Consider the following 17442-nt stretch of genomic DNA (forward strand, 5'->3'; position numbering starts at 1 on the left):
GCTGAATTCCCATCTGGAGCATGGATGCTATTCCACGTAAACCAAGTTATTTAGCCTCTTTTTCTCAACTAATTTTCCTACTACACTATCCATTTCTAATCTCTCTATATATCTGTAATTAAATATGCATTTTTCCAAGGACGCCGACTCCATCCCCACCTTCAAATTACCCTGGATCCACCGGGGCTGGACCCTGGCAGCAGAGGAACCAGAGATCAAATTGCCAACATTCACTGGATCATGGAAAAAGCAAGAGAGTTCCAGAAAAACATCTATTTCTGCTTTATTGACTCTGCCAAAGTCTTTGACTGTGTGGATCACAATACACTGTGGAAAATTCTGAGAGAGATGGGAATACCAGACCACCTGACCTGTCTCTTGAGAAATCTGTATGCAGGTCAGGAAGCAACAGTTAGAACTGGACATGGAACAATAGACTGGTTCCAAATAGGAAAAGGAGTACGTCAAGGCTGTATATTGTCACCCCGCTTATTTAACTTATATGCAGAGTACATCATGAGAAACACTGGCCTGGAAGAAACACAAGCTGGAATCAAGATTGCCGGGAGAAATATCAATCACCTCAGATATGCAGATGACACGACCCTTATGGCAGAAAGTGAAGAGGAACTAAAAAGCCTCTTGATGAAAGTGAAAGTGGAGAGTGAAAAAGTTGGCTTAAAGCTCAACATTCAGAAAATGAAGATCATGGCATCCGGTCCCATCACTTCATGGCAAATAGATGGGGAAACAGTGGAAACAGACTTTATTTTGGGGGGCTCCAAAATCACTGCAGATGGTGATTGCAGCCTTGAAATTAAAAGATGCTTACTCCTTGAAAGAAAAGTTATGACCAACCTAGATAGCATATTAAAAAGCAGAGACATCACTTTGCCGACAAACGTCTGTCTAGTCAAAGCTATGGTTTTTCCAGTAGTCAAGTACAGATGTGAGAGTTGGACCATAAAGAAAGCTGAGCACCCAAGAATTGATGCCTTTGAGCTGTGGTGTTGGGGAGACTCTTGAGAGTCCCTTGGATTGCAAGGAGATCCAACCAGTCAATCCTATAGGAAATCAATCCTGAATATTGATGCTGAAGCTGAAACTCCAATACTTTGGCCACCTGTTGTAAGAAACTGACTCATCGGAAAAGACCCTGATGCTGGGAAAGATTAAAGGCGGGAAGAGAAGGGGACCACAGAGCATGAGATGGTTGGATAGCATCACCGACTCCATGGACATGAGTTTGAGCAAGCTCCAGGAGTCAGTCATGGACAGGGAAGCCTGGCACACTGCAGTCCATGGGGTTGCAAAGAATCAGACACCACTGAGCAACTGAACTGGACTGAACTGAATCTTGAATGCCACATCAAATGCCAAAATATTCAAAGAATTTTCACTACCTGTTTTAAAGATTTACTATAACTGTATTAGTTTTTATTTATTTACTGTATGTATTTACTGTATTAGTGTTAACAAAGGAGTGGGCATTTAATCAATGGAATAGGATAGAAAGGCTAGACATAGATCTACACATACATGTCAATTAATCTTTGAAATGCTGCAAAAGGCAATTCAGTGAGGAAAGGAAAGTCCTTCAAGAAATGATACTGAAACAACTGGACACAGAGATGGGAAAAAAGTAAAACTCATCCCTTCTGTACACGTTACAAAAAAATTAACTCTAAGTGGCTCTAGGACCTAAATGTAAAATAGAAAGCTATAAACCTTTTAGAAGAAAACAGAATAAACTTTGTGACCTTGCTTGAGCTTCTAAGACAAGCTTTCAGAAACATTCATAAGGATTTATCAAGATCACATATCTAAGGAAGGCTACAGAAGACCAAGATGTTTTTCTTTAAAAGGTAGTATTTTTCATCTATCAAACTGGCAAGAATTATGGTACCTAGTGTGGGCCAGGATATGAGAGTCAGGAAATCTCCTACACTCAAAGGAAAAGAAAAAGGATTCTTACATGATTCTTTAATCCTTACATAATCCTTAGGTGCAACACAATAATATAAACAATTTAATGTCCTTTAGGTAGTCTTACATTTAGGTATTTATTCTGATGAGCTGTCTTGGTGGCTCAGAGGTTAAAGCGTCTGCCTGCAATGTGGGAGATCTGGGTTCGATCCCTGGGTCGGGAAGATCCCCTGGAGAAGGAAATGGCACCCACTCCAGCATTCTTGCCTGGAGAATCCCATGGACAGAGGAGCCTGGTAGGCTACAGTCCACGGGGCGCAAAGAGTCGGGCTGACTCTTTGAGCTACTTCACTTTCACTTTCTGATGAAACAATCAGGCAAGTGCAAAACAATCAGCAAGTGCAAAAACTACAAACAGTGCAAACACACGGGAACATACACACGAGACTGTTAACTGAAGCATTGTTTGAAATACAGAAAAAAGTTAGCAGCAACCTATATACTATTTTTCAGAGATATATTTAAAAGTGATTTTAAAGACAAAAACACGTACCACAATGATTACTAATATCCTTAGTATGCAGTGAAAATGGACCTCACCATAATCAAATAACACCAGCAGAAAATACAGTGCCCACTGTATTTGTAAAGACCAAGTTTGCAAGCCACTTTTACAACTGCCTGGTGTTAATCTTGATTTGGATACTAATTTATTAAGTGTTTTCATAAATCAAAATTAATTATATTACACTTCTGTCTTCCCAATCACTGAATTTAGCAATCTATGATGAAGTAACGAGCACTTTTAAATTAATTTCTACTTCCAAAAAGGCACTGACAAGCTGTCTTGTATTTCACAACTCATAAAAACCTATTTCTTTAGAAAAATCTTGCATAAGACAGTTGATTGTTAGTTAACTTACTCATAAATGGCTAGATCGTTTAACTGCTGGTAGTAGGTAGGTTCCCCACGTTCTAACATTGCATTTGAGATGTAACGAAAGAAAATAAAAAAGAATACATTATCTCTTCCGGAAACCCCATGTGCTCAGGCCACATACCTTGATTCTTGCTTTCTCTATAAATTCTAGAGGGGTTTTTCCAAACTCAAATCCAGCTCCAATCCAAGGAATCCAGCCCCTTATGCACGGGGGTCTACGCAAGTTCTTCCACTGAAGAAATAATAAAACAGCAACACAACCTAAGATTATAATCACTGTTGGGGAAATGAATTCCATGTTTTTGTCTAGCACCTTCCTGAGTCAGAGAAGGGAAAAGTCTTGCTTCTTCTCCCTGGAACAGGGCACGCACTCGACCTCCCAACTTTTCCGTTGTGACTTTTGCAGCTTGTTCGACTTCTTAACTGTAGCCTCTTTTCCCCGCCCCAATTTTTAGGTAACTTTTGCAACATCTCTTCCTCCCACGTACACGAATTTTTAAAGTCCTGGCTATCCGGGACAGAATGCAGGGGTTGGTTCCAGCTGGGGCGAGTGCAGAGGGTGGAGAAGGGAGCCCTGTTACCACGGAGACCGGGGGAGTGGTTCAGGGGCAGCTGGCTTGCGACCAATCAGAAAACTCGGCCGAAGGGGGCGGAGCCACGCGGACTACATTTCCCAGAAGCCTCGGGGGCTTCGAGCTGTTTTCCGCTCCCCATCCCCTGGGCTGTTCCAGCCTGGGGCTGCCAGGGAGGCTGCGGGTTCGTTGGGCCCGCCTGGCCGAGCCAAGCTAGAGAAATGATCCCCGCCTCGCAGCGTGTCGCTTGAGAAGGGGCCGCCCTGGCCGGGTGGCAGGCCAGCCGCGGCGCGGGACGCGGGCCAGAAGGGGCGTATCGTCGTCCCGTGCTGCTGCTGAATGTCGACTCCAGACGATGCGGAGAGGCTCTCGCCGCTCGCCCAGAGATGGCCCCGCGCGAGCAAGTTCCTCCTGTCGGGCTGCGCGGCCACCGTGGCCGAGCTAGGTACCCGGCCGTCCAGCCTGGGCCTCCCCCGCTCGACCTCCAGGGGCCGCCCGAGGGTGGGGGGCCGGGCGGGTGGCTTCGTTTCCGAGTGGATGCAACCCTGTCGGTCCACACCTGTCCTCCCAGCAGGTGTGGCGGGGTGGGGGCAAGGCCAGTCTTGGGAGGAGGAGGAGGGAGTGGAGGTCACGAAGGTTTCTTCCTTCCAATTTTGTCTCCGTCGGATGTGCTGTTGCACCTGAATGTGTCCTTTTAGAAGCTTCCTGAGCTGTTACTCTCCTATAGGCATCATTTTCCCTTTTGTGAGGATGCACCTTTTAAAAACACAATCCACTTTCCGTCTTTATTGAGGACATCTCTGTTTATATTTTTACCCAGCCTCACTATATCGTTGTGTTTTGGGTCCAAGTTGTGGACTCAACTTGTGGGACTTAAGTTCTTAACCCATTCCTTACCGAGCATCCATCCACTCAGCATCTGCCTGTTGACCTCTTTGAGCTGAGCTCAGCTACACTGTGTATACCTTGCGAGAGTCTGAGAGGTTAATATATAAACGCTAAATCCAAGGCAAGGCATCGATTGATCACGACATTATTATAATGACCACAGTGCAGGAGACTGTGAAGATACGGTTAAAAAGACCTTCTTACAGGTTGGTGGGGAGACATGCAGAGACAGACAGTTACATTATGCTACTTATTGTAATGGAGGTGTTATCATAAGGGCAGAGGATGAACAATTACATCTGCGTGAGCAAGTCAGAGGGGCTACTTAGAGCGGAGTTATGATGCTCTTGGAAGAACAGGAGGTGCTTCTTGCAGGAATTTTATGAGTATAGTGCCCGTGTTTCACCTGTGAAGCCTTCCCTGTGCATTTTAACATGACGCTTTCATCTTCTTGCCCATTAAAAAAAAAAAAAAAGAAAAAGCAGTAGCTCCAATGTGTTTTCATTTGTGTTAGTTTGCCCTGTTCTAAAACAAGTTTACTTTGTATTTCCAGCAGCGCCAAAACATGATTTTTTTTGCTCCTAGTGCTCATCCATTCTTTCTCTTTGAACCCTCCTTATTTTTTTCTCTCTGTTCCCCTAAAGCTGAAGAATTATTATCCATTGTTTTCACTGAAATACAATTCATCAACTTAAAAAAATTTTAAAGCAGATTTCTAAATGATTAGCTATAGTCCCAGTTTCTTCTTTTTTTTTTAACCCAATGTTTCACCTGTGACCAATGGCTTTTGTAAAGGAAACTTCCTCCTGTTAAAAACTTGTAGAAAATTGTGTGGGGGCGAGGAGTGAGAACCAGGGGAATCAAAATATGAGATAGTTTTGAGTATAAAACGATTTAGGATCAGAACCTGAAGCATTATTTAAGTAACCAGCAAGAAAGTCAAAATTATTTGAAGAGGCATAATTATGCTAATATAGAAGTGGCTATATCTTAAGATATTGAGGCTTCATATGTCAGTAAAGCACTGCTTAAATTCTCTGTATGCACACAACTTGTGTTTTAGGAAAACAATCAGCAAGATAATTAACTTTTCCAAAGACCAGTGGTGCAGATTGACTATTCTCTTGGAAAAGGCACAGCTATAGTTTTGTATCAGATGATCACTGGATAGACATGCAGTGTCACTGATGTTTATGAACTTATCTGAATCGTTGTGTATATAAAGTTAAGAGCTTGATCTTCCTTATGTGAGCCAGTTAGCGTCACTTGTTTCAAGGCAAAAGGTCTACCTCTAATTCAAGATGTAATCATTAGGAAAAAAATTTCAAGTATAGTTAGTATTTTGTTAAGGAGGTCATGCAGAAAACTCATCAGTGCTGGGGAAAAAAACACTCAACACTACCTTTCTTGAAAGAATATTGAGCCTGCAACCCTTGGGTAGAAAAGAAATGATAAACTCTATGATGCATCTTCTATTTTTCAGATAGTCAGGCCAGTGATTCATCTACATGGGAGCATTAGCCACGAAATGACAGAATTCAGCTTCATCTGGCATTTATTAAGAACCTGCCGTAATAGTACAGTATTCTAAAAGTCACGTTGGCTCTTAATCACGGTTGCAGACCCGGGCACATCTTAGACTATAGATACCTGAAATTATTCCCACTGGAAAGCAAAAATTGAGGACAAAAGTAGGTTTTAGATGGACATTTATGACTGAAAAGAACCCAAGGCTTGTCACTTTTTGTTTTCTTTCTGGTGCTCTGGGACAGTGATTCTCAAGTTTGGGAGTGTCAGAATCCACTGATGTCTTAACCCCATCTGCCTATTGAAGTTCTGTAGGCGTGGGGCTAGGAAATAATGTAATTTTTAACAATCTCCCTAGTTGATTCTAATGTATTCTGAAATTTGAGAATCACCCATCTTGTGGTGACTAAAATCTGGGTCCTGTGATTTTTCTAAAGAAAATTTTGTTCGCTTTTCTGAATGTTATGGGTTTCCCCCTCGTTTTGTTTTTTCTTGTCGTTGTTGTCAGCAACCTTTCCCCTCGACCTCACAAAAACTCGACTTCAAATACAAGGAGAAGCCGCCCTTGCTCGATTGGGAGATGGTGCAGCAGAGTCTGCTCCATACAGGGGCATGGTACGCACTGCCCTAGGGATTGTCCAGGAGGAAGGCTTTCTAAAGCTCTGGCAAGGAGTGACACCCGCCATTTACAGACACATAGGTATTTATCTTGATTCTAGTTTGTCATGATTTCTGTGTTTGTCTCCTCTGCTTTCCTGTTGTGTCGAAAAGCCAGCTAGTTTCCTTTTACTAATGTGATAAATGAATATATAATCTCTTAACCACCAATGCTTATTAAAGAATTATAGCCTCAGGGCTTTGTAAATTCATACAAAAGTATTTAGGGATGAACTGTCACGATGTCATGCTATTTTCTAATGCACTCTGAAATAACTGAGGAAAAGAAAAAGCAAGTAAGGTGAAAATGATAGTAATTGATAAATCTCCATGATAGACAGAGTATTATTTTTCTCTACTTTGCTGTATGCTTGAAAGGATTCCTAATGAAAAGGTTTTTTAATTTTAAGAGAGAAGAAGATGAATCACTGTGATTTTTATCAGCTTGAGGAACTTTTAAACACAAAATTTATTTATTTTTTTTACAGTCTTTGAAATTGAAAATATATTTGAATGCAATGCCAGATCTTACCAGTCTCTATCCCTTGTGTCCAAGGCCAGGTTGATCTCAAATAGAGCAAGGGTGACTATCTAATCCAACCTTGGCAACAGAATAAAAGCAACACAGGTGATTTTTGCCTCAATTCCCAGGCTAAATATGTGGGCCTTTAGTCACTCTGAAAGGAAAACAGTTGAAATTATAATACTGCCAGTGAGAAACTTTTCTGCTCTGCTTCCAGTGGGGCACCCACAATAATAGAAGTTATTGAGTTTCTAGCTTGTGGATAGAACATAAACTTGCCTTCAAAAGGAGAAGGGATGGGTATGGCATTTTCCTTCTCTCTATTTATTCTTAATTATTCCTCAAGTATGTAGGGACCTTTGATCAGAAAAGTGCCCAGTACCAATATTTACCAGCTTTGTATTTTTAAAGCTTCAGTTTTCCAGATGAGCACATTACAGTATATTCACCAGGAACTGTCCAGAAATATGATTGTTTTGGTACTTTGTATGATTTTGATATGTTTTATCCTAAAATCCTGCATCAAACTTCCTGAAGTATCAAGAAAAGCTCTCTCTCTGAATACCGTGTATTGATTTTCATGATTTTTCTTTCTTATTCTTTTCTTTAATAGCTGCTTCTTGCTTCCCATTATCATTTTGAGTTTCACTTCTTTTCATTTGTATTTTGTTGACCACCATATGTGGTTTTATAGTTAAGATTCATTTCATATGTTTGAGATTGATTACCTTAACATAGTAAATTATCCAGTGAAGTTGCATGTATTTATTGAATGAAACTGCCTGCTGTGTCCTAAGCTCTGTACTAGGGTGTATAGTGTAATGAAAACACACAAAATCTGCCTTGAAAGGCTCATGGTCTGCTGGAAAGATGAACAAGTAAACCAAGTCAGTTTCTAAGTGCAGTATTAGACACACACCTGGGGAGTTCTGGGGGATCACAGAAGCATGACAGGTGTGATGACGGCCTAGAACACTGGAGGCCAGGTCAGAGGGCACTTTCTGGAAAACATGTTCTTTGAGTGGAGTCTTGAGAGAGTAGGAGGAGTTAGCAATGATAATCCATTATTATAGATCCATTATTATAGAAGGGATAATCCATTCAAGAAGATCAGGCAACATAAAAGGCCTGAGGCTTTACAAGTTTGGAGAACCACCAAGGCCAGGTGTCAGAAGCCTAGGTTATATGAGAGAAAGACACAGCTAGGGAGATCAGCTAGGCTACGTCAAAGCATCCTCTTACTTTATTAAAGGTAGGGCTGAATTCATCCTTTCAATGCTCTGTTTTGCACAGTGTATTCTGGAGGTCGAATGGTCACTTATGAACATCTCCGTGAAGTTGTATTTGGCAAAAGTGAAGATAAGCATTATCCCCTTTGGTAAGTTTTGCTTTGAAAATAATACACTGTATTGTACAACACAGGGAATGTAGCCATTATCTTAACTATAAATAGAGCCTAACCTTTATAAATTGTAAATCACTATATTGTACACCTACAATTTATTTAATATCATACATCCACTATATTTCAGTTTTTATAAAAAGAAAGGAGAAAGAGTCCAGGGACAGAGTCTCTTCAAAGAGAGGAACATTTTCAAAACCCTTTCATTTCGCAAAACTATTAAAACAGTAACCTATAAAACTTGGCTTACCAGCCTTTGTTAGACTGACTACATCAATGCTGTTTTTATTCCCCTGTGGTCAGAATTAAACTGCAGTTGAATTATATCTTTGAAGCAACTGTCCCTCCTTTGAATTTCAGGCCATTAAAGGGGCCTGAAACTTCAGATTTGAATTTTGACTCCTGGTCCCTGAGCCCTCCCATCAGTAGACAAACCATCTACTCTCCTCTGTGATTTGTGTGGGTTTTTTTTTTTTTTTTTTTGCTTCACTTTGTCTTAAATCTCTTACGCAGGGGCTGTACCAGCATGGTATTGTTTCCTACAAAATGTGTGAAATTGATAACAACCTTTAGAAAAATGTATTTCCTTTTATAATTAGGAAATCAGTGATTGGAGGGATGATGGCTGGTGTTGTTGGCCAATTTTTAGCCAACCCCACTGACCTAGTGAAGGTTCAAATGCAAATGGAAGGAAAAAGGAAACTTGAAGGAAAACCACTGCGGTAGGTCCTCCACTAACAGGTACCTTTCCTTTCCCCTTTGACCTCTGCATTTTTGGGCCCCAACTTTCAGTAAAGGCATTCATTGTGGCTCCTAGTTTGGAAGTGATACTCACTAAGAGGAGACCAGAGGGGGGCCTTCTCTTTAGCGGGTATGCTGTAGCTGTTCTCTACCAGACAGACTGCACGTCCATCACTCTGCTACTTTTCCAGCCAAGGCAGCTAGACTCGTCCCCTACTGGTGCTTCATAGAAAGAATCTGATCATTAACAGTTGCCCTGGTGTGAATTCCAATTCTGCCTTCGTAGCTTGGCCTTGTGGAAGTCCCTTAACATTTCTAGCCCCTGTTTCTTCATCTTTTAGAGACACTATCTGAGATGGTTTCCATAACAGAAGGTCTGGCCCATCAGGTGCCAGAAAACCTGTTTTCTTTCCCTTTCTCCCTGCAGGAAGGGAAATAGCAAGGAAAACCATATGAATTGTTCTACTTCCCTGTCTAATTTCTCTCTGCCTCTTTTCCCAAGTTTAAGGAAGGTTTTTTTTTTTTAACTTCAATATTACTATACTGTTGTGATATAAAATCTTCTTATTGCCCTATGCTATACTGTCAAAATCTGCCTTTTTTCAAACGGCCTCTCATTCAAGTTCATTCAGATACCACTTAGGCAGTTTCTTCTGGAAAAGAGGCAAATCTTGCAGACAGACAGATAAGCCTCTGCCAGGAAATAGAGAAAATGTAGGCTGTCCTGAGCTGAGCATGCAGGGGTCTGCTTCTCTGAACACTATGGGTGTGTGGCTGAGCCAAAGGTAGAGGAGAGTTTGGGGTCTCCTTTGGTGGTTTGCCATGACCACTGCCCTCTGCCTGCTGCCCCTCCAGCTGCTGCTGCTGCTGCTAAGTCGCTTCAGTCGTGTCCGACCCTGTGCAACCCCATAGACGGCAGCCCACCAGGCTCCCCCATCCCTGGGATTTTCCAGGCAAGAACACTGGAGTGGGTTGCCATTTCCTTCTCCAATGCATGAAAATGAAAAGTCAAAGTGAAGTCGCTCAGTCGTGTCTGACTCTTTGCGACCCCATGGACTGCAGCCTACCAGGCTCCTCCATCCATGGGATTTTCCAGGCAAGAGTACTGGAGTGGGGTGCCATTGTCTTTTCCAGCCCCTCCAGCTGACTCAGTGCAAAGTGAGGGTGGGCTGTGGCAGTCCAGGCCCCCTTCCCAACAGGGACCTAAGTAACGTGGACCAGGGAGGAGAAAAGGGTACCACTCTGACTTAACCATATAGTTTACAGCATCCCAGGACCCATTTTGTCATCTTGTAACAACTTCTGATTATTATTAAAAAAAATGTAAATGTAGTCAGTTGTGTCCGACTCTTTGTGACCCCATGGACTGTAGCCCACCAGGCTCCTCTGTCCATGGGATTTTCCAGGCAGTAGTACTAGAGTAGATTGCCATTTCCTTCTCCAGCAGATCTTCCCGACTCAGGGATCGAACCCAGGTCTCCCACATTGTAAACAGACGCTTCACCGTCTGAGCCACCAGGGAAGTCTGATTACTATGGAGCAGGGCAAAGTGATATTGCCTTGGTTGGCTACGTGTAGAAAAGGAACTGTTGGGGTCTAGAAATGTCTGAGTTTTCACTGATCAACTCAATATTTTTCCTTCTCTTTGTCTCTGATGTTAGACATTTTGGTTTTAATATAATAGTTTAAAAAAGTTGCTGTAAAGAACATGAACCTTGGGATCAAGCAACCTGGGATTCAAATCCAGCCTTTACCACATTTTAGCTGTATAACCCTAGTCAAGTTCTTGACTTCCCTAAGCCTCTTTGTTTAGATGAGAATTGGAATAATAATAACACATTCCATAGAGTTTTTAGGAATGAAATGTATCATATATATACATATATATATATGTATATATATATATATATAAAACAAGCCTGGTGCTTAGTAAGTGCATTAATAAGTAAATTCTATTAATAAATAAATTCTAGCTATGGTGACCATTATTCATGAGCATACTTCTTATGCAGCAGAATAGCAATTATGAATGCCCAGTAAACAGATCATATTATCTTTTTGGTGAGACTCAGAGAGGTTAATGCCTAAGTGAAGCCACACAGCTAGTAAGTGATAAGGTGGTATTTGACACCAGGTATTTCTGGCTATATACAACCTAGGTTTTAATTTTATATCAGAGGTCTCCCACTTTGGTTTACCAGCATCATTTTCATCTGTGTATAGAAAAATGTGCAAAATAAGGAAAAGATAAATTTTCATAAAGCTAAAAGTATTCAGTTTTAAGAACTCTCCTGAAATTCTTCATCCTAACTTTTGGTCTAAAATATCATTTCTTTCATGAAGTGATATGAGAATTAATCTTTTAATGTTGTCATTTGATAAAATTACAAAATTTGAAGGTCTCAAATAATATGAGGAAAATGAACTTAGAGGTCTGATAGACACCGTTCCCTCCTATAATTAATATGTGCACAGACGATGTAAAATGTCAAGAAAGGAGTTTTAATCTATTTAATAATCTGAGAAGAGGATGGATGTTACAGTTTATGAAGATTTCCATAAAAATGTTTAAATAAAAAATTGGCCTTTTTTCCTAAAAAACTGTTGAGTTTATCTGGGAATTAGTCGTACATGGGTTGCTTTACTTGTTAACAATTCTAGATAGTTAAGATATTATTGTACTCGAAATCATTAACAGTTATAGATGAAGCTTATACAGTTGCATCCCATACACAGGAATGCATAGAGTTTTCACATTTATTATTATTTCCCTTTAGATTTCGTGGTGTGCATCATGCCTTTGCAAAAATCTTAGCTGAAGGAGGAATTCGTGGGCTTTGGGCAGGCTGGGTACCCAATATACAAAGAGCAGCGCTGGTGAATATGGGAGGTAACTGAAACTTTATTGAGTTCTGAGAAGTCCTGATCACCTTAATTATTTTAACTATAAGCACTTACAATGGGGAAAATGAGAATTTTTATGTTATTATTTTTAATAATATGTACTGGCTACAGTCTTATTTTATGTTGTAATGTTGTAATCGAATATTTTCCCTAGAGTGGTTTCACTTTATTCTACAATGATGTATGAAAAGGATTTCCTAAAACTAGCAACTTGTGACAGTAAGGAGATAACACCAAACCATTACTAAGGGTTCCTCCCCACCCCATACCTTCCTCTAAGATTCAAACTGGCGTATGTACCATATGTGATGGTCATTATGTCTAGACTACAGATCTTTCCCCCCAGTAATCCTGCTCCTCTTGCTATATAATCCGTCTTGTACAGCTGGACACCTCAGGCTGGAAACCTCAATGTTTCCTTCACTCATTCCCATCTCTCACTTCCCATAGTCAGTCACTGATTTCTTCTGTCTTCTAAATATTTCTTAAAAGTTCCCCCCTCCAGCCTTAAGCTAAGTGAAATAAGTCAGTCAGAGAAAGACAAGTACCAGATGATCTCACTTAAGGCAGGATCTAAAAAACAAACCAAAATGAAAACAGACTCATGGATACAGAGAACAAATGAGTGGTTGCTCAAGGGGAGAGGAGTAGGGAACCAAAGTAATTTTAAGGGATTAAGAGGTATGAACTTCCAGTTACAAAAATGAGCCATGGGGACGTTGTAATGTACAGCATAAGGAAGTATTCCAGTATATTGCAGTACCTTTCTATGAGGACCAGTGATTACTAGGCTTGTTGTCATGGTGACCTTTTTATAATGCACGCACCTGTCAAATCACTGTGTAGTACACCTACATAATATTGAACGTCAACTATATTTCATTGAAAAGAAAAAGGTTCCCCCATCCAGTAACTACTACCTTTGTATCCTTACAATGACCATTTTTACAGTAGCAACCATCAAAACACAACTAGACCCCTGCTATGGCGTCTACCGATCTCTTCCACTGCCCTCAAATTTGGACCTGATATCCAGAGAGCTTTATCGAAAATACAGATCTCAACATGTTACTGGTATCCCTACAACCCCTAACTGGCTTCTCATCACTCACAGAACAAAGTGAAAATTTCATAACATAGAAGGTCTGCATAAATCAACCTGTGCCTTCTGGGTTTGAGCAGTTCATTGATTCTGGAGCACATAGTGAAGCAGAGCCATAAGTGAAAAGGTTCCACTGCCTACACACACCAGACTGCCTCAACGTCTGTACTGTGCGTCCTCTTCCCTCTTCTCTATTTAGTTACTTCTGCAGATTTTTTAATATGTGGCTAAGGTGTCTTCTCCATCATGCGCTTCACCTGAACCTCCCACAACCAGCCCTCCGAGGCCATGGTGTGCTGGATGCCCCTGTGTGTATTTCCATAGTTGTCTGTGCTTAGCTCTGTTGCTGTTCTTACCTCATTGCATTGCTTTCTTCTATGCGTCTATTTCCTCCCCCTGGATTCTGAGCCCCCTGAAGGCACGGACTGTATTTTATTCCTTTATTTTCCCAGTCCCTCTTACTTTTCCCAGCCCCTCTGACATAATCAACAAATGTTTAATGGACTCCTTTCTAAGACCAAAATTATATGATTCTAAGAAACTGATAAATAGCAGTTTTGAGAGTTATAGTAACATACCACTTAACACCAAAGGAAATAAGTCTGTTTTATAGTTTGCTGTTTCAGTCCCTTGATGTCTCCTGCATCATATTAGTAGATATTCTGGTTTTCAGAAAACCTTTCAGATTATCATTCCTCAACTGATTGCTTCAATATCTTTGCAGCCCAGGGTTCTCTTCCGAGTTTTAGCTCTCTACTCAGCATCTTCATTTGGTGTCTCAAATGTATATTACTTTGAATGTGTCCAAACCAAATCATTTACTGAATCACTTCCTTCTCTGTTCTTCCCAATCTCAAAATATGATATCATCGTATTTTTATGATGGCTTTTTAGTTGAACGACCCAGAAACCTAGGCATGATTTTGACCTCTTTGCTTTTACTTACTGCTTTCAGCCAACCAGTCACCAAATCTAGCCAGTTCTGTCTCCCAGAGAGATCTCAAGTTCTTCCACTTCTCTTTACCCCTAGAGCTATGCCCTGGTCCAAAGTCCTATTAATCTCCTCCTCCTGGACACTACAAATATATCCTAACTGGTCCCCCCACACACATACACACATACATCCCACAGCCATTCTGCCCCACTATGCCTGTGAAATTGTTCTCATCAGGATCACCGGTGCCTGTCATTTTAAAACATTTAAATCAGTCCATTCTCATTTTCACATCACTATAAATGGCAGCTCTGTCCTACCAGTTGTTCAAGCTCAAAGCCTTGTAGTCATCTTTGCTTCCTTTCTTTCCCTCCATATTTAGTCTGCTGGCTGATCTGTTGATTCTGTCTTCAAGACACTCAGAATCTGACCAGTGCTCCACACCCCAGTATCCAAGCCACCACTCTCTTACCAGAAGAACCGTAGTTCTAATCTAATTAGTGGTCGTATCTAATGTGTCTTGTCTCCCGATAGTCTGAGTAGACTATCACAGTCATCTTGTAAATACTAGCCCAGGTCAGCCACTCCTCTGCCCCAGTCCCCTTCTCCGACTCTTGCCTCCTCTGCTCCTGTTAAACCAGCGTTCTTGCCGTTCCTCTAACATACAAAGCTGACTTTTTGCCTTTTTGACCTACTGTGGTTCTGCCTAGGACACTTTCTCATAGATATCTCCAAAGTTTACTTCCTCAAACTTCCTGAAGGTCTCCACTCAAATATTATTTTGAGGTCATCTCCAGCTGTTCTATTTAAAATTCACACGAACCATCCTTCTCCACCCTCACACCCTCTCTGTCCCCTCTTCCTGCCTGATTTGTCTTCAGAGCAGTTACTGCCATCCGAAATGCCACGTGGCTTACTTACTTGTTTATTGTCTCCTCCTTCAACAAAGAATGGCGATTCTGTTCATTTTTGTCCATGGCTCTTTCCCCAGTACGTAGAATAATGCCCACCACATGGTACGCTCTCAGATGTCCGGTGAATGAGCAAATATATCTACCCATTCTTAGCTCTTTACAGTTCACTTCCCTGTTCTTTGGTGTAGGTAATCTTTATAAAATTCCATGATTGTGATCTAGCCCTCCCTTGTTTAAAACCTTTCAACAGTTCTTCATTGTCATTAGAAAAAAAGTACAAAAAGCTTAATGTAGAATAATGGCCAGGATCTTTTGTTTAAAGTGATAGAATCTCAATTCAGCCTAGCTTAGGCTAAAAAAGGAATTCGTGAGCTCCAGCACTGAAGAGTGCAGGGGTTGAGCTGACTCTGAGCAAAGCTAGATTCAGATGTTCAGATGATATAATTGAGTGTCTGTCTCCCTTCCTTTTTTCCTCCCCCTCCCTCTGTCGCTCTGCTTTTCTCTGCTTGAGGACAAGAATGGGATCTTTCATCTTTGTATACATTCTTGTCCCACGCTTAGCACATTCTTGACACAGAAGACATTCATTGTTGAGTGAATGACATTTAAACTTTCTTTCTCTATGTATTGCCAGATTTAACCACTTACGACACAGTAAAACACTACTTGGTGTTGAATACTCCACTTGAGGACAACATCGTGACTCATGGCTTATCAAGGTAAGTCTGTTTTAATTTGTCTCTTTCTATTTTTTCCTGTCTCACTCTTTCTTCCATATTTGGCATAAATTCTAACTTTTATCTCTTCTGATTGGGAACCTAGTGATAACACCCTTAAAGAAAGGCAATAGTACCTTTATAAAGAGCAGTTTTCTTAAAGTGTGTTGCAGTTAAAATGTGGAAGAGAGGGGCAGGATATTTCAGGTTAAAGTTCCCCAAATATTTGCACTTCGGTAGGGCTATCCCAGGGTCAGATTCTGACAATTGATTATCCAACTCAATTCAGTGGGTACGTTTGAGCATTGTTTGCATTAACGACACTGTGCAAGGCCTGCAGTAGATACAAAAGGTAAACCACACTGCTTCCCAGGGAGTTTACCAGGGGGAAAACCAAAACAAGTATAAAAACACTGCACAGTACGTGCTAAAAGAAAGGGACTAGTTACCGTAGAGTTGGGCAGCAGGGAGGGAAGGGAGAAAAAAAGAACCACTTAGAAGGGCCTATAAAGGAGATAGGATTAGATAAGTGTTTGGAAGGGCTGTGGCTCTTGATGGATAGAGACATGATAAAAAAAGTGCTTCCTAGGAAGGAGAAACAGCTTAAATTCTTTGCAACACAAGTTCAGATTCTCCATTAAGATGAGTTACTTTATAGATGTTGAGTGGCCTTATGATTCTGTTTAGCTTCTGATCTTGTTTGCAAATTCTAGAACCCTTAATGCTATTTAGACAACCCCAAAACTGTATGAGAGGGCTTCCTAGGTAGCACAGCGGTAAAGAATCTGTCTCCCAATGCAGGAGACTTAAGAGACGTGGGTCTGATCCCTGGGTTGGGAAGATCCCCTAGAGTAGGAAATGGCAACCCACTCCAGTATTTTTCCTAGGAAAATTCCACGGACAGAGGAGCTTGGTGGGTTACAGTCCATGGGGTCGCAAGCAGTCAGACACAGCTGAGCGACTCAGCACGCACGCACACAAAACTGTTTAAGCAGTGCCAAGTCAGTGATATTTAGAGTTATAGCTCTAGATAGAAATGATTCTTAATTTTAGGTTCACTTTAACTTTATATTCTTAGTATAGTTTTTCTTCATTTGTCCTCTTAAAATAAGTGTTATCTTTCATGCTGCTAGGGCAATCATTTTGTCTATCTTTGCTCACCTTTCATATTCTAAAATCTCATCCAGGTATGTTCACAAGCAATAACATATTTTCTGTAGCCAATAGCCCAACCGCCTCCTTCAAAGCAAACAGGATTTGGGGCCTCCATCCTATAAACATATGTATCATATCTGTACCCAACATGACCTTCCCTTCACTGTCTCCGTTCATGCTGTTCTCTCTGCTTGTGAGACTTTCTTCCCCTGTTCTTCCTTGTCAAGTCATCCTGTGAAATAGTCTCAACTCTCAAGGGACTTTGCTGTTCCAATGTTGCCATCTATTCTGGGAGCAGGATATTCAGTTCTGACAGCTCCGCAGTGAGGTTACCTTTGTTTCTTTTTCATTGTCTTTACCCAAATGATCTTTGAAATACCACCTCTAACCTGAGATTCAGGGATTTCCCAACAGATGTAAATCTGCCTAATAGACACAGCTCCACTTAATGGATCTGCCTGTTTTGGAAAGACATAAGATTTCCCATGACTATATTCAGCCCTAACTGAAATAAGTTTACCCTATGTTCTCTAATTCAGGT

The 17442-nt window shown here is 41.0% G+C and overlaps 2 protein-coding genes across 8 annotated transcripts in view; one reads left to right on the forward strand and one right to left on the reverse strand.

The window, feature by feature from the left end:
• Positions 1–3427, reverse strand: part of LOC101120701 (24-hydroxycholesterol 7-alpha-hydroxylase) — a 99445-nt gene extending 96018 nt beyond the window's left edge. For 4 of the 5 annotated variants that reach the window (XM_060403217.1, XM_027958406.3, XM_042237365.2 and 1 more), the window contains exon 1: positions 2988–3427. In XM_060403217.1, the coding sequence (XP_060259200.1) occupies positions 2988–3164 (177 nt within the window). In that variant the 5' untranslated portion in view covers positions 3165–3427. The remainder of the gene's footprint in view (positions 1–2987) is intronic. The other variant, XM_042237366.2, reaches the window with a different exon arrangement.
• Positions 3428–3564: 137 nt separating this feature from the next.
• The window catches only part of SLC25A27 (solute carrier family 25 member 27), a 28280-nt gene continuing 14402 nt past the window's right edge, over positions 3565–17442 (forward strand). For 2 of the 3 annotated variants that reach the window (XM_060402993.1, XM_027958343.3), the window contains exons 1-6: positions 3565–3883; positions 6362–6553; positions 8327–8411; positions 9035–9157; positions 11954–12066; positions 15665–15749. In XM_060402993.1, the coding sequence (XP_060258976.1) occupies positions 3778–3883; positions 6362–6553; positions 8327–8411; positions 9035–9157; positions 11954–12066; positions 15665–15749 (704 nt within the window). In that variant the 5' untranslated portion in view covers positions 3565–3777. 3 annotated transcript variants of the gene reach the window in all.

This window comes from Ovis aries, chromosome 20 (assembly GCF_016772045.2).
Source record: "Ovis aries strain OAR_USU_Benz2616 breed Rambouillet chromosome 20, ARS-UI_Ramb_v3.0, whole genome shotgun sequence".
In the NCBI taxonomy this organism is placed as follows: Eukaryota; Metazoa; Chordata; class Mammalia; order Artiodactyla; family Bovidae; genus Ovis; species Ovis aries.